The sequence below is a fragment of the Tiliqua scincoides genome, chromosome 3, assembly GCF_035046505.1.
Source record: "Tiliqua scincoides isolate rTilSci1 chromosome 3, rTilSci1.hap2, whole genome shotgun sequence".
Lineage (NCBI taxonomy): Eukaryota > Metazoa > Chordata > Lepidosauria > Squamata > Scincidae > Tiliqua > Tiliqua scincoides.
This window is the reverse complement of record NC_089823.1, coordinates 181,168,556-181,185,921: the sequence shown is the minus strand read 5'-3', so window position 1 is coordinate 181,185,921 and position 17,366 is coordinate 181,168,556. Positions and strand designations below refer to the sequence as shown.

Sequence of the window (17,366 nt, the reverse complement as noted above, 5' to 3'; positions counted from 1 at the left end):
TTTTACAGGCTTGATTCCTCTGTGACTTGCTCTTTTTATTCTGTCTTTTAATCTGACTACTGTTTTTATGGCCTCTGTTAATGTGTTTTTAAATGTTTTTATCTGCTATGTGTTAATGTTTTTTAAAATCTGTCTTTTTTTACATGTTGTTAGCCACCTTGGGTCTCTTTGGGGAGAAGGGCGGGATACAAATAAAGTTTATTATTATTATTATTAGTAGGCAGCAAAATGGTAAAGCCAAAGATAAAGCACCAAGTCATTACTGACCCTTGGGGTGACGCCTGCTTCCAGGACATTTCTATGGCAGACTGTGAATGGGGTGGTTTGCTACTGCCTTCCAGTCATATTACCTTTCCCCCGGCAAGCTGCGTACTCATTTTACCTTCCTGAGATCCCAACTTTCGCTGGGATTGAACTCAGGACATGGGGAGAGTTCTCAGCTACAGTGCTGCAGTACTGTGACCTACCACTCTGTGCCACACAAGGCTCATATCTCAGTATATACCATTCCAAAATCTTGAATCCATGATCAAGAGTAAATTTTGGAAGATGACCAAATCTCTCATGGGGTAGAAACCTTCAACAGGGCCCTCTGCCAATGGTTTTAAATGATAGGAATGCACATGTGAGAGAAGATGATCCATATAATAAATAATAAATATAATAAGCTAAGCTATACAGGATGGTGGAAAACTTTATAGGAAATTATTATCTCCTTAAATTCATCCCAGGAACAAACTGGCCACCAATCTACAGTAGACAAAAAGGGGGGGGGGGGTATAAGTCTACACCCAGCCCCAATTAGGAAGCTGTGTTTTATACTACCAGGGTCTTCAAACTAGCTCCAAGAGGAGCCCTCCATACAACATATTATAGTGGTTAAGATAAAAGGAAATCAGCACAAACAACAGTGGCAAGATCTCTGACCTCCAGGAAGGGGTTGCATGCAACATACAGATGCAGTAATATAGAGCACAGGGGGGCACGACGCTAAGTTTTGCAGGATGGCTCAACGAGTTGTGCAAGCTGCCCCTCCCCCTTGCTATCAGAGCCATTCCTGGCAATGAGAGCAAAGTTTAAGAGTTGCCTGTTTTGCTCTCATTGCCGGTAATGGCTCTGATGGCGAAGGGCAGCTTGCAGTGTGTTGAGTGCTGTCCCCCCCCCACTCCATATTTACACTACAGATGTTGATAACATGCTCTCCTGGCCTTGCTTACCAACTGAGCATCCATAAGCAAAACCAGATCCAAGAATACACCCATACTGTGAACCTGACCCTGCAAGGGAAGTATGATCCCATCAAGTATAGCATTCTCACTTCCCCTGTGTACCTGGACTGCCAAACATCAGCAGTTCTGATGCATGCCCTCAGCCCAACTGAAAAGATAATAAAATAATACAAGACAATCAACATTCCCATTGTAGCTTACTATAACCCATTCCTTGCTGATGTAAATGGATTGACCCAGCAATGAATGAACTTTTTCCACCACAGGAAATCTGGACTTCATTTTTGCATGACACAGTATGTTTTCTTGCAATACTTGTCAATATAAAGCCCATGGTTTTGAAACTTACATCACTAGCTAGTTCGTTGGCTCTTTTAGCTATCTGATAAGCTGGAGTGATCATAGCAGGAAAGCTCCCTTTGCCTCTGTGTTGGTCATACTCTTCTGTATATTTTATCTAGAAAGAAAGATCAAATATTTTTTTACAAAAAATCATATTACCAGAGACATAGAGAGAGTTAAGCCCAGTCCTACTGGGGTCAGCCAACAGCAGATCTGCACACTTGAGAAGCAGCAGTAGAAAGGCCAGAGGCTTCTCACAAGCATCAATGGATCCAGAAGGACCTGCCGAGGTAGGAGATGCCAAGGGAGACAGGACAGGGGTGAGGGAGGGCAGAACAAGGCAGTAATGGGGGCGGAACAGGATGTGATGGGGAGGGGGGAAGGTGAGTCAGGTCCAGGAAGGGGGTAGATTCAGCAGCAGTGCCAATCACTGAACCCTACCCCATTCCCAGACCCAATCCTGTGTTAGCCAGAAGAGACATTTGCAACTGTCCTCCGTGGCAAGATGCAGCGGTAGCCATTTTGCTATTGCTGCATCAGCTGGATGAGGAAGCATAGATTCAGCTGTTAGGAATGGGAGGGTGAGGCGTGGGAATCATTTCTGCATTTTCTTCTTTTTTTCTACTTACATCACTCATGAGCTGGCTCCCAGACTTTGCATGGAGTATATCTGGGGTATCCACCACACTGGTGAATTTGGAAACACGGTCTCCATGCCCTCGTTTATATTCCACCTATAAGAAGAAGCAGAGCAAAGACTATTTCAAAACTCTGAAGCCTGCCATTTTACTGCTGACAAAAAAAACATCTGAAGGCAAAAAAAAACAAATCCTCTCAGTACTTGCTAATTAAATTTCGCAATATTTGCCCCTTAATATAAATTCCTCTGTGCAAATGCAGATGAACTCGCACCTTGTATTTATACAAAGAGATTGAAAGGACAACATATTCTGATGTTATTTGTCAAATGAAGTGCTGTGATTTGACACTGATAGCTCAATCCTAGCTGGACAGTCCACCAGCAACTGGGCTGTTCACCAGAAAGGCAGCTTTAGTGGCCAATGGAGAGATCTCCCACAGTCAGCAAGTTGGAAGGGGTGGTGACTGAAATGGAGCAAGGAGGAATGGGGAGTGTCTGAGTAGAGAGGGGCAGGCAGGATGCAGAATAGGGGAGACAGGGAATGGATCCCGTTGGCACCAATGGCAGTTACTTTGAGGAGACCTCTGGACAGCACTCCCCTGCTGGATGCAGTGCACATTCTGTTGGCACAGCTGCATCATTGGGGGAGGGGATTTAGCTAGGATTGGGATGTGAGCCCATAAAGTGTCAAAGATATTTATTTTACATCCTGCCAAAGTAGTCAATTGAGCTAAGGGCCCAAACCTATCCAACTTTCCAGCGCCAGTGTAGCTGCAATGCAACTCCTAGGAGATGGAACAAATGTTCCCTTACCTTGTGGAGGCCTCCATTACTACCCTCCCACCACAGGATGCAGCACACACCCCACTGGTTGGAAAGCACACACCAAGGTTGGAAAGTTGGATAGGATTGGGCCCTCAGTCCAGTATTATTTAAAAATAACCTGCCTTTCACCCTTTGGGGAATTCAAGGTAACTTACAACATTACCCAATTAATATTCCATAAAGTTACCAGAAAGCTTGTAAACTAAATGGGAACTTCAAAAACATTGTTTGGATGTAACAGCTTCCTTCATCTGCAAGCATGCTTAATAATTAATAATGTTTAATCTGAAATGTTTTTATTTTCAATTTCTGCTAAAGGATTATATGCTATTCTTAAAACAACAACCACCACAGGAGTTTCCTTAATGTTAGGCAAGGCGAAACCTTTTATTTACTTTGTTAATCTATTCTAAATTGCATGCACATTGTTAATTAAAATAGCAGGCTGGTTTGTTACTGATATCAAGCCCCAAGAAGAAAGTGCCCAAACAGGAAATGCATCCACCAGTAGATTGTTAACGCTATGTATGAGCTGAAGATAGCACAGACACCAGTGCAAGCAATAATTCCCATCCTCTGCCTTGAATTTCCTGTGATCATTTCTCAGGAACACCAATACTTCTGGTTAATAAGCAACCAAAAAAGTAGTAATGCTCAAAATAAACAGCTCTTTGCTATTTAATCTCATATTTCCAGTTCCAGTGTTATGAATATTGCTATATTGTCTTCTCTGAAACGCATATGTGAACTCACATTACTGGAGAGCTGAGTGGCCTTCTTGGCTATCTGATAAGCTGGAGTAATCAAAGCAGGAAAGCTGCCCTTTCCCTTATGTTGTTCGTATTCCTCTGTATATTGAATCTAGGGAAAAACCAGAGATTTAAAGTAAATGTTTATCTCCTCTAAAATGTGTTTATTACAAATGCTATCCATAGTTGTTTATGAAGAATCCCATGAAACTCAGTATAACATTGGTTGAACCAAGCTTGAAGTGGCAATCCTATATACGTTTACCTGGAAGTAAGTTCCTTTGAACTCATCAGGAGTAGATAATCACAGGCTTGCACTGGGGCAGCCCAATCCTAACTAATTCCCCCACAAGGTGATGCAGTGGCATCAACACAGCAACTGCTGTTTCCTGCATAGAAGTTTCAGCCTCTGAAAGCCTCTTCAAGGTAAATGAACATTGGTTCCCTTGCCCTGGGGTAAGCCCCTACTGGCCTAGTGGGTCAACTCAGGCCTGTGCAAGGTATATCACTGGCACAAACCTGCATGGACTGAAGGTAGATGGAAACCAGGAAGGAGATTTAGACTTTGCAGATGCTGTTGCCGAACTTGCCCCTGTCCCAGTTCCAATCCACCCTTCTCCCCCATAACTTCCTCATTCCACCCAACCCCACCTCCCTTACATCCCCTACATGTACTTACTGGGGCCGGTGGACATTTGAAGGCCAGCCTGCACACTCTAGCATTTTGCCTTTTTTGACAGCTGGAAAACTCCACATGCTGCCAGAATGCTTGTTCTGGTGGCATATGGCACCAATAGGATTGGGCTGCAAGACTTCTTCTGTAGCATGACTAGGAAAGGCACATTTTGTAGGCACTTTATCCAAGTACCACTCTCCATGGCCCTACTCTACTGATTGGACTAGCACCAAGAAACATAGAAGTTATAACAGTCCCCATGTCATTTGCATATACTGGGTCCAAAACCATGACACCAAAGCAATCTCTGTTTGAAAGTAGTTTCATTCTGATAGCAAAAACAACAGTCTTGTTGCACTTTAAAGGCAAGACTCCTTGTCCCAGTTCCAAGGACAAGCTCCTTGTTTGTACTGTTTTTACTTAATTATTTTTACTATTGTTTTAGTCCAGGGGTCTCCAAACATTTTGGCCAGAGGGCTGCATCAAATATCTGGCATGGTGTTGAGGGCCGGAAAAAAATTTAAATATAAAATTTATATAAATAAATTATAGATGGAACTTAGATGACTGAATAAATGAATGAATGGGCTCATTCCTTCAAACTCTCTGGCCCTTAGAACACCCTCCAGATGCAACCAGAGCACAGTTCCAGTCATGTTTGGCCAAGTGGGCCGGAGGCTTTCAGGGGACAAGAGGCTGGCTGCGGGCCGGATAGAGGCTTCCTACGGGCCACATCTGGCCCCTGGGACAGGGTTTGGAGACCCATGTTTTAGTCCATAGCCATAACAAAAGTACATGGGCCTGTGCATTCATTTTCAAAACAAATGGCTATGAACATGACCAGGTGCTTGGAAAATATATCAGAAGGTCAATGAACCACCAATGAAATCAATGGAAAACAAAAAAGAATGACGAACATAATCAAACGGTAGCTAAAATAAATGAAAATGAGTGTAAAGGAAAACAAATAAAACCTAAACGAATTTTTCCTCTTCTAAATGCCTATTGATATCTCTCTGAAAGTCACTTGGATAGAAATTTGAAATAAATAATTTTAACAAACGAAACAAGCTCACTGGATTAATTACTTATTTTCAAGATGTCCTGCATTCAAACCTACCGCTTGAATTATTCCACAAACTGATTTCATGACTGATTAAGTGGAAATCTCATGAGAGACCATTTCCAGACCAGTTCAGTACAACTGCTTTAGCTTTAGTTTGAATGAAGGACAGTACAACATCACATATTTTTAAGCCATACATATCTCTATTATAATTACTATTTCTGTATGATCTTATTCTACTTTCTAGGTCAACTATTGTCACAATATAACATTTCTTTCATAATAAGTATGTAATAAAGTGCAAGGTCACTTACATCACTTAGAGTTTTCTGTGCTTGGGCTATCCTGACCATTTCTGGATCTGGGATTGTTTCTGAGTACCATGATTTGCCTTCTTCATATGCAGTATGGTAGGAGTTCTAAAAAGAATATAGTGTACCATGAGAAATTGATATACTGGCAAACTTATTTATTGAATTATTTTTCTAAGTGAACCTCTTGGTGAACTACTTTTGTTGAAAAGTGATATATAAATATTCTTAATAATAATATTTGGATATGGTTCAAAATAGAGGATTCAGAGCCTGATCCTAAACAGTGCACATCAGCTCACCGCTGGCGCGCACCGTCACAAACATGTCGTAAAGTACGTTTGTGAGCCCTCAGAACCAGCCCAGTGCCAGAATTATACCAGCACAAGCCAGAGCTGAGCTAGCGCTGGTGGAAAGCTGATGCTCTGCAGCTCGGCAGTCACCTGAACCGCTTGGTGGTGGAAAGGTAGGTGGGGCATGGTGCGAGGCGTGGAGGAAGTGTACTGGGACGGGGAAGGTGGGGGAAAGGTGGAGAAAGGGCAGGGAGGAGGTGTGCCAGGGGAAGGGAGCAGGGCGGGAAGAGGGCGGGACTGGTGGAACTCAGCTCCACCAAATCCTGAGCTCCATGTCAGGCCCCATGGCCTGACACACAGCTCTCCAATTCTGTGGCAGTTCCAGAGCTGCCATAGAATCAAGTAGTTCCATTGAGGAGCTACTTCCTTTACAAACGTCCCCTTCTTATAAGGAGGCCGAGGCTGCTGCCCGGGGTGTTGGATGCCGCAGCAGCTGTTTTTGCCATTGCAGCAGCCCCGTGCTCCAGGCATCTCAGGATAGGACTGCCCATGTGTGATTAGAAAACCTTTCTATAGTAAATGGAAGGCTGAATATGGAGATTCATTCCTTGCTTATCTCACTACCACACCAGCCCGCATGGAAAGTCTCTGTTTTTGCACAGAAACACTTAATTTACATGGGGCTTGCATGGGAGACATTCCCAGGGCTCGTCTGGATTGTATGTAACCACCGGTGAAATGTGAAAGTCACACATTAATCTGTTTGATGCCACTTGAACTAACTTTCCGATTAATATCATTTTGTACAAGGTGTCAGTTAATTAGCTAACTGGGAAGACAGGCCGAGACAGAAGTTAAAATGAATACACCATTCTAAGCCCTTCCATAAAGGCATAACAATCTTGAGATTAAGTCATTCATGACTCCACCAAGGTTCTGATCTGAAAAACACTTTATCACTGAACTGAATGAGATTTGCAACAAAAGAGCACTTTGGCTCCAGGTCACAGCAAATCAGATGGCTGGAAATGTCAGCATGGCTAGAAACATATTTTGAAAATCAAAGGAAAATATCAATGAGTCATTTGTATTACTGAAATATGGGGCATTAATGAAATACAGGGCAAAGGAATAAAATAACTTCATTTGGTGCACTGTATTAGTCCATAAGAGTCTGAAGGGCAGTACAATCTCTCCTGAATGTTTTGAGTCCCACCTGACTGCTTAGCTGTTCCATTTTCTGTGCAGCTTCTATGTCTCTGGATTTCACATCCCAGTGAAAGACAGACTTGAACTTCTCACCTTCTTCGCGATACTTAATCTGCATAAAATGAACAAAAACTCAGTATTCAGGGGTACAGAGAAACATGACACAGACTTTCCCTTAAAGCAGGGAAGCAGAAAGCAACCACAGCATGTCCACATATCAAAGAATCAAAGTTAAGGTTCAAGTTCTGCAATCTGCACAGGGCACTTCAAACAGACTTAATGCTTACAAGGCTTCCAAGCATTAACCCCAAAACGAAGAAGCAGAATTTATGATAATGGTGTAAATGACACTTTTGTGACATTTCAATTCAAGAATTCCCATTTGGCTTCTGAAATCAAGATATTCTTGTTTTGAAAAAAAAATTGCTGTGAACAAGATAGGAAAAATGATATTAGGGAGCCAATCTCAGGGGCTTATATGCCTATACATACTTCCAGTACAGTATTTAATTGCTGAGATCAAGACTTATGAAGCTATCTGTTAACTACCGAAACTTTAGGGATAAATACCAGTTTCAAGTGTTGAACATAAATATTTGAAACTGAAAACAAAAATTCAGTGTTAAATACAGGTAGGACCCTGGTATCCACTGATTTGGCATCCGCTGATTTGACTCACCACTGATACTGGGGTCGACCTTTAAACGCCTTGTAACAAGGAAAAAAAGCACCAAAATCCAATTTCCTACCTTTGCACTGTTAAATGTTTATAATTTCAATCCATTAGATCCCATTAGTCACCCCATCTAGTGGCTAAATGTGGTATAGTGTCTATATCAATGCATTCTGGGACAACAATCGAAGAGCAAGAAACCTGGAAATGGGTCTTTAAAGATACTTTTCCACTGATTTGTTATCCACTGATATCCTAGTTGTTTTTATCCACTAGGGTTGTGGTTCCCAAACTCCCTGGGATTTCAGGAGCCACAGTAAGTCCTTGTGGGGGAGGGGGGAATACAGTGACATGATCCCCAGGATCACACCATTGCCAGGGGCTTTTTTTATTTACAGGACGCAGTAGCAGCAGCCTGGGTCACGATCATTATTTTTACATTCTCTGTGGCTTAGGAAGGCTTCACCAGGGCTCTCTGCACTCCCTGGAGGCTGCTGCTGTGTCCTGTAAGTAGAAGAAAACCCCCAGCAGCAGCATGATCCTGGGGATCGTGTCTCTGCATTCCCCCCCTCTCCGCCCCTTAAAGGGGGAAAGGCAGAGCTCCACAGGCTGGGACATCGTGACACCCCATTTGAGAACATGTGCACTAGGAGTTCTGGAATGAAACTCCAGTGGATAACGAGACACAATTTGTATTCAGTTTTGAGCATTTAGTTTCAGAATTTGCTCTGGCACAAGTCAAATTCTGAATGCATGTTTTCTTCTTTGCTAAACCTAAGCTACATAGGTTCACTGGCTCAGAGCCCAATCCTGAGCTCGGCGCTCCAGCTTTCTGGATATGCAAACGTGCTGTATCCACTGAAACGCGGAGAGGAAAGCAGGGGCGGGGTGAGAGGCGGGGAGGAGGCGTGACAGGGAGGGTGGAGGCAGGTGGAGAGAGGGCAGAGAGGAGGTGTGACAGGGAGGCAGGGGGTGGGGAGAGGGTGGGTGGGAGGCATGCTGGGGGGAGGGAGCTGGGAGGCAGAGAGGTGGTTCAGTGGGGCTCTGCTCCACCAGATCCTGTCCATGTAGGGCTCAGTGCCCTACACGAACGCATTTACCTTACCATTTACCCATTGTGGGTAAATGCATTTACCCATTGTGGGGCTGCTTCCCTTACCTGGGATAAGGGGATAAAAGTCCCCTTCTCCTGAAACGCTGCCAGCAAGCAGCCTGAGGCACACACGATGCAGCAGCAGCAACAGTTTTTGGTGCCGCCGAAGCTGGGCGCCCCGGGCAGTTCCGGATTGGGCTGCCCGTTGAGTAAATCATCATGGCATGCAAACAGTATCATCTGAGAGCCAGGATGGTATAGTGGTTTGGGAGTTAGACTTGGAAGATCCAGATTCAAATCCTCCTCTGCCAAGAAGCTTCCTGGGTGACCTACCTCTCAACCTCATCTACCTCACAAGGATGTGAGGAGAAACGGAAGGAAAGAACTACATGTACCACCCTAAGCTCTTTGAAGGAAAGGTGTTATAAGTGTGAAAAATAAATGAATGAATGATCATGGACTAACAAAGGCAATATCTTTATCACTGTGCTACAAAACTCAGAGCAAAAAATCAATATGTGGGGGAGCAAGCAAAGCAAAGATGCAAATTTTTGGGAAATCTCATTCATTTCAATAGATTTTGTGTAAAACAACTTCTCAGAGGACTATCTCCAAACATTATGAGCATTATGGGCATTAGGACATTTTTTCCCCCCTTATTTCTTTCTGTCTTCCATATATACAAAGTGTATAAATCATACTGAAAAAAAAGAATATGTTAGAAGGATTGTTTTAGAAAAATTTATTCTAAGTATCAGTAGCAAATCAAATTTGTTCTAGATGCCAGCTTGGCAACTATACATATCAGACAGTTGTCCAAGGCACAGATCATGTGGGAGGAGTTCGGAAAGCAGCCAGTATGTCAGCTCCTGTAAGAAGGATTTAAGTGAAGGCCTCAAGGAATCACTTCCTATATTGTTACTTCGAGTACAGTCACTTTGAAGAAGGTGGGATGAGCAGCATTGGTAGGTGCTTTGTGAATGTCTTCAACGCTCACTGATTTAACAAAATGGCTGAGCTATAGTTGAAACTTCTGAAAAGTAATGCAGATGATTGGGGCAAGGGCAGAACTATTATCACTTTTCAGATTTCACTCTGAATATGCTTACAGAGGGTTTCAGGATCAGGCCCACTAGCCCCACCTTTCCGCGTGCTTTCAGCACAGTGTACAGGTTGTATGCACGGCAGGGCCGGCCTTAGAGTGATTTACTAGATTTCCCCAAATCAGTCCCACTCCTAAGGGTGCCCCCTGCTAGGCTGGCAGATAGTTGGTTATCAATCACCGACTTCTAGGCAAGGCGCCAAGCCTGGACTGAGCAAGCACTTGCATGAAGCTTGCAAAGTCAGCACATGTGACTTTCCTGGCCCCAGAACCCGCCCTTTCAGCTTCCACTCAGCCCAGGCAGTTGGAAGTTTTGCAGCACATGATGCATGCTGCACACAGGATTTTTAAAAAACGTTGACTGCATTTACCAGCAGTCCTTTCTTCTTTGTCCAGGTATGGCTTGGCACGACTTACAGTCTAATCAGTTGCTGTGCACACACTGCATCCACTCCTCCTCCACCTCCTCCACCCAGATATGGATGGCTGCTCAGTGCTGTTTTCTTTTCCCTGATAAATCACAGTGCCACTTGAACAAGCATTCACACCCTTCTTCCTATCAGAGGAAGCTTGGAAAATTTTTAAGCTCTTTGTAAGTAGCTAGAGAGATGAGCAGGAGAAGGAATTTACTTCCTTTTCTCCTGAAGGAAATGGCCCCATAGTCACTCTTTGGGGGAGGGCAGCCAGGGGCTTCTTGCCTTTGCCTGGCAAAGCCCCCCTCCTTCTCAATGAAAAGGTGGGTTTGAGGGGAGAGAAGAAAGCAACTGCTTTCAAAATGTGTCTTGCAGTTTCTGCTATTCAGTTTATTAATAATTTTTGATAAGTATGCTGCTTATTTTTTGTTGTCGGACTTCCTTCATTTTCTTTGTAGAACACATACCTTTGCACTGTATTTCAGAGCCCTATGGAATAAGTAGGTTTTGCTCAAACCTGGTTCGAATAATGGAATACAGACCATATATTTATTTGCTAGATCCTGCATTTCCCATCTTATTGGATATTTCAGATACCATTTTTAAGAAAGTGCCTGACTCTATGGCACTGCAAGGCACCAAAATCTGTTGTGGTGGTGATAACAGAGATAAAATCCCTGCTGTACGTTTGGACATTGCTTAAAAAAAATGTGCTATTACTTTCTTTGTTTCCCCTGATCAATGCCTTTTTGGCTGAGGCACCAAAATCTGTGGTCGTGTTGATGGTCATAACAGAGGTAATCCCTGCTGTACATGTGGACATTGCTAAATAAGAGAACTATTATTCTCTCTCTCTCTCTCACTCTCGCAATTTGTTATTATAAGTTATCCTGCAAGTTATTAATAGTTGTAAAAATTAAGTTATTTATAACATTTGTGATTATTAGTTATTTGTGAACCTGGGGGCCCCCAAAATGTTTCCAATTGGGCCCGCAGCTCCTAAGGCCAACCCTTGATGCACAGGCTCTTTTAAGCATTATGCCAAATATGTGTAGGCAGTGGGACAGGGCCAACAGGTGCAATCCCTCTCTCTACCCTCTACATGCATGTAGAGCAATATCACATACTTAGGAGGAGAAAGGTGTTAATGTGACACTATGCAAGCAGTCTATCTTCTCATTACTTTTTGGTCCACAAAGATTTGTATACGAGAAAGTATGAAATAACAGATGAATTGTAGCCAAACTTTATCTTTTGATCTGAATATACGTGTTACAAAGCAGATGTGTGTTTACTTCCTAGTGTAAGGATCAGTTTCCCAACAAGTACATTAATATCTTATGCACAACAGATTAATATGAGAGTCAGGCTGTCATTATCCATTATTTGGAGCTCAAACTTCCTTTTGTGATTGAAAGGAGCAGGATGTGTTTTAGGTGACAAAAGGAAGGGAAAGTGATCTCTGATTTTGCAAACACAGATGTATGAGCATATGCTAGAAGTTATGGGATCTCATATCACAGCCTTAAAACAGAAATAGAAATTGCTGTTAATCCCAGACTCATTCCAGAGCAGACCTGTCATACACAATTGAAAAGAAAGCGCTGTTGTTCTGGATATTAGAAAATCATGAGGATTATTTTTTTAGTTTATAAGGCATTTTCAAGAATTATCATAAGAAAGCACAATAAAGAATAAGGCAAATAAAGTTGAATGGGTATAATATTTTCTACAGAAAAAAATAGAAATGTTTAAAAACATTTCTATTCTTTTTTTAGCGTACATTTGGTTTTCTCTTTCTATCCATTGTGATAATTAAGAGAACAGGAACATATAAATCCAGAAATTTGTAGAATTATAAACGGGAAAATTGCAACAGTTTTTGAAAGTAAAGAAGTATTTAAGGGAATGTTCTGCAGCTTCAGATGGGTGGGAAAGAAAAACCTTAGCCCCCTGACATTTCACCAGATGTGCCCAACACAACCATGTAAAACTTACTCAACTTTCTATTTTCGTTAAAAACTCAGATCCAAGAACCAGGTTCATTGGAGGTTTTTGAAAACCTTTTTAAAAAAGAGAACCTGGGTTCAGATTCTAATGAATCTGCAGGCACTTTCCGGTTTGGTGTCAAAGACTCAACAGTTTCAGCAGAGTTTTCCTTTGAGTTTTTCTGGTTTATTTGAAATAAAAATTCAAAGGAAGACGTGGACTGTGAAACAAAGGTACAGAAAATGTTCGCATGAACCCCTATAACTGAACCTACCATGCCTTCCACACCTCAGATCAGCATCCTTAGCAATTTTTGGTAAGTAGGGACATGGATTTTCAATGGTATAAGAGATGAGAGAACCATTAACAGGTCTTGCAAGTCCAATTTTGGCAAGGTTTTGAAATGCACAAAAAAAAAGTCAACATTTAACCCTGGGAGGTTTTGGTACTGGAATACAACCATAATCTTTCAATTCCAGCAGTGCCTTATGCTTGCAAGGACATGGATATGCCCATGTCACTTTATGTGCAAAGCATGCCTATTTCTTTGATACTGGAGACAGCTCTGAATGTAGATCTTCCCTGTGTACATGGAGCTTTGCCTAGCACTGAAATGAGAGGCATTTGCTCAAGCATCCTCTCTCTGCAGACCTCAGAATTGTTGGGATGCTTTTAATCAAGCTGATAATGTTCTGTTCTCTTGCTCTGCAATAGAATTCCACAAGGGAACCCTACTTTCTCTAGGATAGCTCAGCCCGGTCCAAGATCTAATCTAGTGCTTGGGCTGCTGGAAAAACATAGATAGTGGGACCAAGTTCTAATAATAATCCCCATAAACCATAACAGATTAAGGTGTGCTTGTGCAGCTTTCATATTGGGGTAATTTAATGTGCTTAATGATATTCTGTAATATAACACACGAGGCAGAAAGGGTGATATCGCTAAACCCTTCTGTAAAGTCTCCTTGTTTTGCTGCAAAGGGTTTGTGAAAATGTTAGACTAATAAGGCCCAAATCCTAACCAACTTTCCAGAACTGGCATAGCGGTGCCAATGGGGCATGTGCTGCATCCTGCAGTTGGGTGGCACTCAAGGGTGGCACTCCTCCTCAAAGTAAGGGAATGTTTGTTCGCTTACCTCAGAGCTGCATTGTGCTTATGTAGGTGCTGGAAAGTGGGTTAGGATTGTGCTCTAAGAATGATCTCTGCTTGGCAAGGATCACCAATGTAATAAGGAGCATTGCTTCTTTTGATATTTCATGATACATGGATTTTATTATTTATAGCCCAACACTCAATAACTTTCCACCGCTGATGCAGCTGTGGCAATGGGGAACATGCTGCATCCTATAGTGCGGGGGGCAGTCATGGAGACCTCCTCAAGGCCTCCTCCTAAAGGCTGCATTGCAGCTGAAATGGTGCTGGAAGGTTGATTTGGATTGGACTGTTAATCATGTCAGCATATAACCAATACGGTATTGGTATATACTGTATAACCTATGGGTGCTGTGATGTTGTCTCCCGACCCCTTATTAGTTGAGATCAACTGAGAATACAAGACAAAAATAATAATTTAGAACCAAAGCAGCCCTACAGGGGGAAATATTGGCTGCTAATACAGTAGTTCTAAGCTAAGAAGAAAAGACAGGAATTGAGGGGTTGCAATGGGGAAAATTGGCCCTCCCAAAATCAATGCTTTCAAGATGAAAGACAAAGTGGAAGAATGCTCCCCTCTGTTCTAGAGAAAAAACATGTGGCCATGCCAGTGAAGTTATTACAGCTGAATGGAACACACATTCATTCCTGCAACATCTTACCTCACTTACTGCTTCAGTCTGTTTTTTCACATTCATATTTAATGGAGTCTCAAAAACACTTGTGAACGTATTGTTTTTTGGATTGTGTCTATAAAAGAAAACAGTGTGCAAATTTAGAAAGCCATCGTTAAGAGACAGACTGTCTTTTTTATATACCCACATCTCAGAAAACTGAACCAACAGTGCAACTGAAAATTGTTTACTTTAAATAATTATCTATATCAATTAATTTCTTATTATATCACTGCTGCGTTTCCAATAATGAAAGAAAATAATAGAATAAAACACAACAGCCACTTCTTCCTTTCAAAAGCCACATTAAACAGGAATTGTTTTTGAATCAGAAAACACAACATCCTTGAAAAAACTTCAGGACAAAAAAATTCCCTGCATTTTACTTATTTTTCAGCATTCACAGCCATTTATGTATTGTGAATTCTCACTGCATAACCTGTATGGAGCACTGAGGACAAAACAGCATTGAAAAAAGTCTTGCCCATTTCTTTCAGGCCCAATCTTATCCCCCCAGCACTGGCAGAGCACTCATACCACCAGCACTGGGTGTTGTAAAAGTACCCTAAAGCACTTTCCAATTGGTGGGAGACACTCAGCACCAATAGAGAAGCCAGTGCCAGTTGGTGCTGAGCCTCAGTGCCAAGACAGTGCGGGTATGGAGTGCAACACAATGCATATCCCTGCTGGCTGGTACGTAGGCTTTTCAGAGCAGGGGGAGGGTGGGGGGAAGTCAGAACTGGGCAGAGAGAGGAAGGGCCAGCTGACGAATCGGGCCTAGGAAGGGGCAGGTATGGCGGCTGAGGATGCCACTGAAACATATCTCCCCTCCCAAGCCAAGCTGCCCAACATGGGCCTCCTCAGTTCTGCACCCACTATATAGTGGGCAGCAGATCCAAGTTCACCCATTGGTGACCGCTGGGCTCTACATATTTGTTCCCTTACCCAGAAGAAACTCTGGCAGCTGCTCTGGACCCACGGGATATGAATGGTGGCCATTTCGGCACTGCTGTACCTCACAGCAGTGCCACAGCTTAAGACTGGGTTGTTAGCCTACTCAAATTTTGAGTGAATTCATAAGAGACCATGGACATATGCCTCAGTATTTCACACAATGCAGTGGTTATGTAATTGATTCATTATACATCAAAGTCTTAGTTTTATTTATACTTTCACCACAGATGGAAGCATGAGATGCCAAAGGAATTTGGAATGTTCTCTTCTACTGGAGCAAACAGGTTTCCAAACAAATAAAAATTTGGGAAAATGACATGAAGGGAAAGTACAGCACTACAATCCCAATCTGATTCCCTCTCACACCTGCTCACACCTGCTATTTGATTTTCTTAAAATTGTAGGAAATCCTTTCACAGATATCCCACAACTAGTTTGGAACTTAATCCAATCTATCTCAAAATGTTGCTGTAAATCTAAATTGTAAATTGCAATTTTTAGTCCTTTGGATATATAACTGTAATATAATAACTTGGTTAAAAAAATTTACATCATTTTTTACTTATACTTTTAAATTGATAAAAACTATAGGTCACAATGTTGCTTCATAAGAAAAAGATGCAAAAGCCACATCCTAGTAATACCTTCACTAGAACCAACCATAACAGGACAATCCTTTGCCTATGTACTCAGAAGTAAGTCCTAAATCAGTGGGATCTACTCCCTAGTAACTACACATAGGACCGCAGCCAAAATCTTGAGCAGCACACTTTTAAATTCAAATGAAGATCTGCATTATCTTGGTTAGTCCTAAAACAGGTATTACTAGAATGCAGCTTTTAAATTGGGCAAATCAACTCAGCTGTCACCCATAAATTACTCAATAATATACCAGAATGTATTTGACGGTCTCAAAGATGCTACAGGACTATTTGGGGAAGTGGAGGAAGATTAATCTGACCATAACTCTGGAATTATCTGTAGACTAATTTGGGGGGAAGGGGAGGGGACAGATAATCTGAACAAATCTTCCGTGGTATCAGAATTCACTCCACTCTGACTCCTGTTGATGGATTGTACAGCCATAATTTTGTTTCACCATAAGACTAAAGACAGAATTAAAACACTTACGCTTGACAGTAAGGCCTTTTCTGGTGGCTAACAAAGTTATTAACAGTTAGCATCATCTTGCAGACCTCGCAGTGAAAGCAGGCTTTGTGCCATGTCTAAAAATAGCAAGGATAAAAAATACAGTGAAAACTATTTCAGTTTCAATGTTATTTACATTCTATTTTAATGTTACTTGTTTTTGAAAGCTTTGGAAAGTTTCAAAAGTTTATTACCAATAATTCTTAATAACCTATTCTTTATTCTTAATAAACAACTATTCATCACCATGAGTAAAAAGCATATGCCATCTGTCACATGTCACTTTTAGAAGATTACATGCCAAATTACACGCTTAATAAAGTTTAGTTCAGAGATTCAGATTGCCCAACGAGAATAATGATTATGACAAGCTACTGAGTTCAGTAAAACACTGAAATGCAGATACATTCCCTGTATAATAATTATAATTATAATTATAATTATAAATCAGTATTTATATACCACTTTTCAACAAAAATGTTCACAAAGCGGTTTACAGAGAAAAGTTAAATAACTAAATAGCTCAGCTGACCATTTTAAAAAGTATTTTTCGGTATATTGTATCAGAAACTTTCTTTGAGACTCAGAATAACAACGTCCAGTTACCTGATCAATACAGTTAATTTTCTCAGCAGGGTAGACCCCAAAGCCACATCTGGCACAAGGCTGAACATTCATCTTGAAATTATCCAAGAAAATAATTTTTTAAAAAAAGATTAGATCAAACTTGCAGAGGATATGATGTCCTATGTAACTCAGTCCAGTCTAATCAGTCAAGTCTAAGACAGTCTAAAAAATGCCCTGTGAAACTCAGTCCAGTTTAATCA

The 17,366-nt window shown here is 41.7% G+C and overlaps 1 protein-coding gene across 1 annotated transcript in view; it reads right to left on the bottom strand.

Annotated features, from left to right (window-relative positions):
• NRAP (nebulin related anchoring protein) overlaps window positions 1-17,366 on the bottom strand; it is a 74,479-nt gene extending 57,113 nt beyond the window's left edge. Inside the window, exons 1-8 of the mRNA XM_066622254.1 lie at window positions 17,146-17,366; window positions 16,522-16,616; window positions 14,425-14,512; window positions 7,348-7,452; window positions 5,842-5,946; window positions 3,790-3,897; window positions 2,201-2,305; window positions 1,579-1,686 (exon numbers count right to left, since the gene is read on the bottom strand). Coding sequence (XP_066478351.1) covers window positions 1,579-1,686; window positions 2,201-2,305; window positions 3,790-3,897; window positions 5,842-5,946; window positions 7,348-7,452; window positions 14,425-14,512; window positions 16,522-16,616; window positions 17,146-17,217 — 786 coding nt within the window. The 5' untranslated portion in view covers window positions 17,218-17,366. The remainder of the gene's footprint in view (window positions 1-1,578; window positions 1,687-2,200; window positions 2,306-3,789; window positions 3,898-5,841; window positions 5,947-7,347; window positions 7,453-14,424; window positions 14,513-16,521; window positions 16,617-17,145) is intronic.